Source organism: Thunnus maccoyii, chromosome 6 (genome assembly GCF_910596095.1).
Source record: "Thunnus maccoyii chromosome 6, fThuMac1.1, whole genome shotgun sequence".
Taxonomy (NCBI): domain Eukaryota; kingdom Metazoa; phylum Chordata; class Actinopteri; order Scombriformes; family Scombridae; genus Thunnus; species Thunnus maccoyii.
In genome coordinates, this window is record NC_056538.1 from 21,332,035 (window position 1) to 21,341,118 (window position 9,084).

Below are 9,084 nucleotides of genomic sequence, written 5' to 3' on the forward strand. Positions count from 1 at the left end.
TGGTTATAACAGCAGGAACAGAGGAGTAGTGACTACATTTTGCCACACTTTTACTATTAAAGGCTCAACATACTTCGTCTATTGAACAGGTGTTGCTGTAGTTGGAGTATTACAGTACATGCATGCCTCAAGAAATATTACATCAGACTGAATGGGAAAAAAAATTGTACAGGCCATTGCATCTAACACAGCAGGGCACTGTTTGTGCTGCAGGGAGAATAGTGTTCAGTTTGACTGTTAACCTTTATTAACAGATCCATATTATTTTCAGCACAAAAAAATGAAATTAATTATAGAGCAAGAAGTTTCTTAATATTATTATTGTGTAACATCTAATGCAGCACAGAATCAAACTTTTTTATTTAAACTTGTATTGTCCAATATATAGCTAAATGTATCCCCCTAGACCAGCATCCTTTTTTTTAAATAATATTTTTAACTCGTATGATTACAGTTAATCATGCTCATCATCATTGAAATACATCCAGATACACTGAACTATAGATATAAAAGACAACCTGATCATGTTACAAATACAATACCTGTTTTCATTTTTAATCAGATGTTTCTCTTGCAGGATTATAGACATTAATAGTAAGTGACAGAGATGCCATATTCTTGGCTGCTCTATTATGGGTTTTTGTCTATCTTTACTTAAGCAAATAATCAGTATTATTCTATGAAACACAGAGAGAGAACACTCCACTTTTGTTTTTTTCATACTAACATTAGTGCCTGATGGTAGAGCTTAGAGTGGATGACTCTGATGAATTTGTTTTGGTCACAGTCGAGGAGCATCAGCTGATTAGCCTCATGCTTGCCACTGACTGCCTATATCATCAGACATGTATGGTGTACAAGTCATCCTTTTATAATGTATCATTTAGTTATGACTTCTCAAAACAAATAACTGTGGGCGGCTGTTGAATTTTTACAAGGCAACATTTACATGACTGTAATCTCCCTCAGTAATATGGTCACATGTTTTTCTTTTGAACAACATAAATGTTGGTCGAGGTGGTTGTTTACATAGTATAAACTGGTTTACAGCAGCTTCATTGTATATACAGTCAGTAATGCTAATAATGGCTGAATTTGATGAACAATGAGAAATTCTGTAATGTGTCTCTCTCTACAGTATATCTAACACTGCCTTTATGCCTCTCTTTACAGGCAGACTTTAGTGAATTAATAGGGCTGAAGGACTACATGGGAGTAATGTACTTCATTACTCTGGCTGAGAAGGTAGTGCCTGTGTCTGATGAGCATGTCAAGGTGACAGAGGAGAAGTTCGATGGAGTGGAGGTGGTGGTGTACCAGCCAAAGCAGCGAAGTGGTGACACAGAGCTCAGGAGAGCTGTCATCTACCTGCACGGTGGAGGATGGTGTCTGGGGAGTTCCAGTGAGTAGATGCGTTTGCCCGTATTCTCCTTTGTCACACACAATTATGACTCAGTGAATTTTAAAGGATGGATGAAAAGATGGATGGAAGTATGGATGAATGGGTAATACATATCCTTGTGATATGTGCATCACACAGTAATCTCTCTATTATTTAGAGAAAGTATTCTGATTTATGTGACAAGTAATGTAATAGCTTTATTCTCCCTACGACAGCTATCATGACAGGAACATAAATAATGAAGAAGCTATCAAACATTACGCTTCCCTTCCACAGTATCTGAGGAAATAACACACCGTCTGTCGGAGCGGTTGGGACCTCAGAGGGTGGCCACCCTTGTTAATCCAGAACCTGAAGACATGACATGCAGTTTGACACATCTCATGCTGTTCTTGCAATCTGTTGAACTCTATCAATTACAGTTATACTAATCTTGCCAGGAAGTATCATTAGACTAGATGGCATCTCTGATACTGCAATGTTATCTCCATGTAAAGTGAAGTGTATTGTCAGTTACTGTGATGGTTTGGAAGTCTTTTAAATCTCTGTTCTGATCTGTGTCTGTCTTTTCTGTCTATGCAGGAATGAGCCCATATGATCTCCTGGCCAGAAAAATGGTCACCGATCTAAACGCAGTGGTTCTTTCTGTAGAGTAAGTATTTCATATTTTATAGCCAGTTTTATGCAGCTGGTATACAGCACCAACTACACAGACTTCTGTCTGTGAAAAAAGGATGATTTGCAAACCAATTAGATGTTAAAAGTGTTGTGGATGCAGGGCTGGTACATGTAATATATAAAGGTAATTATTTAGCTACACATTTCCTGGTTTATCTCTACTATAGATAGTTAAATCCCACTTTTTCCCTCTGCTTCTCTCTGTCTCGCACATAATTTTCTGTTGTCATATGTGCCTGTCCTCCCTCATTAGTCACAGGCTAGATAGAAGTGGGGATGCAGCAGAGTGAAGCTAACAGGTTTTCATTTGGGTCTTGCCAGGCTTTCCCTGTCACAGCTACTCTCTGTTGTTTTTCTGGCACATCCGGCTCTAACTCTGCCTCTCAGTACTGTAACTTTCTTTTGCCATTCTTTATTCAGTAATTCCCTCTTCACAGTTGCTCAGTTTTATCAAACAGCAGCTAGGTGAAAGACCAGCACTCAGTCATAAAGTAATACTCTCTTCTTTTTGTGTGTATAAAGTGGTTGTGCCAGTTTACATATTTGACAGCATGAGGTAGAGTGTGGGGGAGGGTGTATGGGGGTTGGGTCTGCCTCATCTGAATTCCTGTCTGGAATTGGTTTAGAGGTTAATTAGTAATTCCAACATTTCACAATCTGAAAGGCCAAACCAAAAACATGTAGCAACATGATTTTTTTGGTGATAGAATATTACAGAAACATTGCTTATATAGAAATGAATCTAATCATGGTTGATTTTGTACCTATGTTAGAAAATATATTTAGATTTAGATTATTCTCATTAAGACTGCAAATATAATTTAGTAATAACAGGCAAATGTAATGTGACTGACCACTGATTTTATAATTTACAGCCTGGTTAAGCAGCTTTCTGACGCTTTTATTTATTTTTTTACACCCTTATGTTTTCTCCCAAACGTGGCCAAATAAAATTAGAGAACTTTTTTTACCCTAAATCTGATTAACATTTTTGTGATTATAGCCTCTCTACTGTGATGTATACTTTTGTTTGCCACCTGTTACCCCTTGAAAATGTCATCTTGTTTATTTTTCACTGGCTCAAAATGTTCTCTGTGCTCATAGGCTTCAAAGATCTTTTTATGCTGTGACTTTAATCTGAATCTTTCTGTTCTGTCCTTTCTTTTCAGGTACCGCCTTGCCCCTGCTCACCATTTCCCTGTCCCATATGAGGACGTGTATTGTGTGGTCAAACACTTCCTCCAGAAGGGGGTGCTGGCCCGGTACTCTGTGGACCCAGGACGCATTGCTGTGTCTGGGGACAGTGCTGGGGGAAACCTAGCAGCTGCAGTCTCTCAGCAGGTACTGAATCTATTTTTTTTCTTTCTAGTGTCAGTGTCATTTTCTGGTTCACATATGGAAATGAACTGTCAGAAAAGATGACATGAGACAAGGTTATTGTGCCATTTTATTTAGTTACAGTATGTCAAAATCACAGTAAACTGACTGCTCTCCCAAGAATTTCCATTTTCTTAGAGTTTATGATTTAGGGACGTGACTTGACTTGATACGGATTAAAGAATCAGTGGTGTCTTCATTAAAGGTGATTGTGATGAGCTGCTTGATGATGCTACACCCTCAATAACTACAATGTTTAACTCCAGGGCCTTTAGTGAGGATCTGAATATACATATTGTTGGAATCTGAAGTCAAATCTGTTCTTGTGATGGAGTGGATGCTGTTATATATGGTTATAACCATTTACATGAAAGTAGCATTAAAGTAGCAGAGGAGCAACAGAGCTGTTCCACATTTACAGATGACATTGTGGAAATAAAAAACACATATGAGAAACGACTGCAAGGGGATTTTCCATTGTGCATAAACATGAAAAGGGATGCAGAAGAACCCACATTAAAAAAAAGACACCATCAAAAAGACCACATCATGCCAGTTTATAAGGTTTAAGTAAGCTTTTGTTTGTACTGAGTTCCATAACAAAATATTTCAGCTGCTCCTCATAACATCAGTACAAGTGGCCGTTTCAAATTACAAAAATACATAAAAAAAATCAGTATGGGGATGGAGGTGCAATTGCTTTTACAGGAGGGAGTTATCAGGTTACAAGAGAAGAAAGCTGTAAATATTTGTATTCCCAGTGGCCATAAGGATTCTTACTGAAATACTGGTATTGAGGGATTTGACCGAACATGAGATCCACTGAAGCTTTTGAAAAAGAGCAAAATAAAAAGAGTAAACTCTAAATACTCAGCAATACAGGTACTTGAACAGATAAAATAAGGGAGCAGAGAATAAGCCTTAGCAAAGCAGGGAGTATGGCTCTCTCAAGATAATCTCTTTGGAATTTAATTTTCTTATGGTGATTATAGGTTTAGGTTGTTTGCCAGGGTCCAGACCTTTGAATCCGCCCACTCCACCAAGTCTGATATCAGGCAATTAGGTTGTGGGTGAATGCACTTATGTTGTACTATACCCTTGCTTCAGTGCAGTTTCACACATAATACAAACGCTACTAGCAAGATAAAGACTATATTTTGTTTTACACAAGTATAATAATGTAGTTGAATTCAAAACATTATTTAGTGTATACACATGTTACATGTATCACAGTGATTCAAAAGGTCATACTGTGTTAGTCGTTATTATATTTACTAAAGTAAATGTATTTTACAGTTTATTAGCAATAATATACTTGAAAGCGCTGATAGTTGGGCAAATATAACATTTCCTACTATCTTATTATACTAAAATCACCTGAACTAAGATGCTGAAACCCAGGAAATACCATTAATCTGGTAAATTACTGTTTAAAACTGTAATGATCAAAATGAAAATTTCTCTGTAAGTTACAAAAAGGTAGTATCAAATAATTTTTTCCCATTTCACACTTCATCTTTGATCAAGGCTCCTTAAGCTTGACCACTTATTTTTGCATTAATGTACACTGAAGTTTGCATGCTTGGATGCACCCAGGATCATTCAATTCAGCACCAGGGGAGCTGGCACTAGAAAGACAGCATTCTCCCAAATCCCAGTTTTCTTCAGTAACCATGACATCAACCCAAAGAGCCAAGAATGGTTTTACACAGCTCTGTATGGCTCTTCTCCTTGTGCCCATGACAATCACATCGGACCTGCCTGCTTCCTGTGCCTCAGCTTCTATGGAGGCTAAACACGGGGATCTATGACAGCTCAGAAGACAAGGAACAGGGAGGAACTGCTGGTTCTCAGTAAAACCACAAATGTAAAATCCATCCAGTATCAATGCTGTTTGAAGGCCTGCACTGCACATGCATGTGTCTGCATGAATTCTGAGTAGACTGATTAAAGTAGTCAAGCTGGATAATTGGTTCATCACCATATACTTACAAAATGTGTACCCCTATCTCTCATGTTCTCAAATACAAGACGTTCCTTTGCTTAGCTCTACAAGGAGTGGCTTTAGAGTTGCACAGGTTTTCATCATTTCAAAATGAGTGAACATAACCCTGGAACTACTGCAGCACTGGGGAATGAGGGACTTTTCCCACCGAGATGACCTTAGTCTTACTGCTCACTTTGGGTTGCGTGAGGGCACAAATGGACTATCACATATTTCTTTAACCTTAATCCTACCGACTGGGGTACCCGCAGACCCCAGAGGTATACTTTTTGTCATATGTCACTGGTGCTTTATTCTATCATTCCATTTTTTCACGACTTTGTCATTGAATTTGTTCTATAATGACTTCATATCACTGTTTCCAGTTAAAAGCACCCAATTGCCATGGGTCCCAATTTAAAGAATCACACACTATCAGGGGGGTAGATGTACTCTGTCAGTCATTTTGAAGGCTTTGTGGAAAATTGTACTTGGTCCACAGGGACCCCAGTCAGTAGTCCTTGTATGTTAAATATGTTGGTAGGATGAGTGTTAATATCTGCATCACTGTTCAAAGACATGGAGAACTTATGGTGTGCCATGGAGAGAAGCTGATCCGAGTCTACGAGATTCTGGAACCGACCTCAGGCTAATATTCCTAAAAGACCCCCTAGATTTACTTGTTCTTTTATTTCTGACCAGACAATCATAATAGATGCTTAATATGGATTTGCTTTGACACAGGATCTACAGCAAGCCATCCACTAATCACAATGTTGGCCATTCAAGGTCATGATTAGACTTATGACCTGGCTTTAATTTTACCAAAGAGTTTTCAACAGCTCAGTGAAGCGACAGGTAAATACACTGGGGGTGATGCAGTTCTTCCTGTAAACAACCATGACTGGTACAAGTGATGATGCTGGTTTATTTGTAGAGAATTTCAGCTAATATTTCAACTGATTGAGAAATCCTGTTTTTTTTTTTTTTTTAAAAACAAACCAACCTCTCTTTCTCTCTCAACAGTTACAGAAAGACCCTGGACAACAGGTTCAATTGAAGGCCCAAGCACTCCTCTATCCAGTGCTGCAGGCTCTAGACCTCAACACACCCTCCTATCAGCAGAATCAGGACATGCCCATTTTGCCCCGCACCCTCATGGTACGCTTCTGGAGTGAGTACTTCACCAGCGACAAGGCCCTTTTCAGAGCCATGATGGCCAACACCCACAACAACCCTGAGTCTTCCAGCCTTCTGAAGTTTGTGAACTGGAGCGCCTTCCTGCCAGAAACATACCATAGAAAATACAACTATAGTGCTCCTGCTGTGGTGCAGGGAGTTGGAGGGCAGGCGGTTGGGATTGATGGACCATCTCAATCTTTTGCTGACCCCAGGGCATCACCCCTGCTGGTTCCAGACACGGCCTTACGCTCCCTGCCCAAGGCCTACATTCTGACAAGTGAGTATGACGTTCTCAGAGATGATGGGATCATGTATGTCACACGGCTCCGCGCGGCTGGTGTTGAGGTCACACATGAACACTATGACACAGGATTTCATGGAGCACTGATGTTCACCGTGTGGCCAACTGACTTCCTGATCGCACGCCGTATGACAGACAACTATGTCAAATGGCTGAAGGAAAACTTGTAAAAAAAAAAAAAAAAAAAAAACTCTTGACTATCAATATTCATTCCTTTTTTTTTTTCCCACACAATGCACCAGTGTTTGGTTAGGAGCAAATCTTTCCCATTTGGTGTTCAACTTTTTGTTGTTTATTTCATTTTTGTTGGTCATGCTACTTTTCTGTAAATATATTAAGAAATATATTAACTTATACTATTTTTCCACTCATGCATCTTACTACATTAGGTACCAATAGGGAATAAGAATTTGAAAGATTAGTTCAGATCTTTTCACATAAGGTTGTGTGAGTCCAACATAACACATGTGACACCATTGCTCAATTACAACATAGTGTTTATTCTCCAACAAACACAAAACTACTAAGAGGTCTGAGGGGAAAATCAAACTGTGGAATATCTCAAAGTTTGTTGTGTTTTGGATGGCTGAACATTTTTTGTGCATTGTTTTGTGGTTGTGTGTTTTTTTTCTTTTCTTTTAGCTGGCTAGCTGGCCCTGTGTGGTGCTGCTCACTCTTGTTTTCCACTGCAGGAGCTGCTACTTGATCTTATGTCCATTGCATCAGTATCACTAGTTAGTAATGCATACCAATAAAAGAGTCTGAGCTATCCCATTAGGGGTTTTAAGAAGTAGTGTATATCTTAGCGAAGCAGAAAAAATGTTCTCACAACAGCAAAAATGATGTTCGGTTTGGCCAAAGATAACATTTACACTGAGTGCAGCTGATACTGAAACCTAAGATTTATATATTTACGAAACTAAAACACACATGTAGAGATTGCATCAAAGATTGGCAAATGATATTACATTAAATACAGCAATGATGTTTTTCATAAGAACTAGTCCTTAATTGTGCAATCACACAAACACACAGGCACACAGGAAGCTGATTGGATTTGCTGATAGATAAGATAAATGATTTAAATTACAGAATGAAATGTATCTTCATCACCACAACATGTTCTTGTATCTAGTCTCATTTCCACACACTTTCAGAGATATAGCAACAAATGTATTACAAGTCTTGTTTGCTTTGTAATGGCTGCACATCAGGGCTTCCTGGGGCAGCTTGTATAAATGATGAATGCACATAATAAAATTTGATGAGCCACATTCCGCACAGAATATTAGTATTTATAAGTAAAGGCCATACTGTAACAATGTGCATACCTCCAAACATTCTTCACACGGGGAGCTCACATACTTTTATGATTGAGCTTTGCTGAGTGTGAGGGAATTTGGGCAACATTTTATTTGGAGCCTTTATCTTTACAGCACATCACAAGTCTCAGAGTCTTAAGAGCTCCCTATAATAAGATGTATAGAAGTGTGTGTGTGCTGCACCCCTTCTTTGTTCAAAGCATGATTTTATTGTAGTGTGAGTAAATAGTGTCTATCTTCTATATGTTAACAATAAATAACATATTATGGTGCATAACATAGGCCAGTCCTTGTGTAATGGATGCAGGCAACGATGCAAAGGCTGCTTTGCTGATATTAAGAGGAAGTTGCCAGTGCCAGGCCAAGCGGCAGTTATGAATTTATTTTATTGAAGAGTGGGGAGGAGATTATATGGCTGGCACTCATATCTTTGCAGTCATGTCTGTGTAGTTTGTTAGACCTCAGTCAACTATTAGTCCCTGATCCTCTTCTCTAACAACATTTTAGAGGAGATGAGATTGCATTTATTCTCCCCTGAGGCCCAACAATCATATGAGGTGGCTTGAAACCATTCACTTGTCTCGCCCTTTCTTCTCCCTTATTTTTCCCTTTTTGTCTGTGGGTGACGTCATCTTGTGATTTCTCTGCACATGGGATGATTATCAAAAAGATAACGGGGTAAAAGATTACCAAAAAAAATAATCCTTTAAAGGTGCAGTGCGTAGAAGTTAGTGGCATCTAACGGAACAGACTTGGCACAAATGGAATCTAATATTCATAAGCATGTTTTGATGTGTAATCCCATGAAAATAAGAATTGTGTTTTCATTACCTTAGAA

General features: G+C 38.7%; 1 protein-coding gene across 4 annotated transcripts in view; it reads left to right on the plus strand.

Moving 5' to 3' along the window:
• aadac (arylacetamide deacetylase) overlaps positions 1-7,701 on the plus strand; it is a 31,557-nt gene extending 23,856 nt beyond the window's left edge. For all 4 annotated transcript variants that reach the window (XM_042413826.1, XM_042413827.1, XM_042413824.1 and 1 more), the window contains exons 2-5: positions 1,174-1,402; positions 1,985-2,054; positions 3,250-3,421; positions 6,468-7,701. In XM_042413826.1, coding sequence (XP_042269760.1) covers positions 1,210-1,402; positions 1,985-2,054; positions 3,250-3,421; positions 6,468-7,094 — 1,062 coding nt within the window. In that variant the 5' untranslated portion in view covers positions 1,174-1,209 and the 3' untranslated portion in view covers positions 7,095-7,701. The remainder of the gene's footprint in view (positions 1-1,173; positions 1,403-1,984; positions 2,055-3,249; positions 3,422-6,467) is intronic.
• The last annotated feature ends 1,383 nt before the right edge of the window (positions 7,702-9,084 follow it).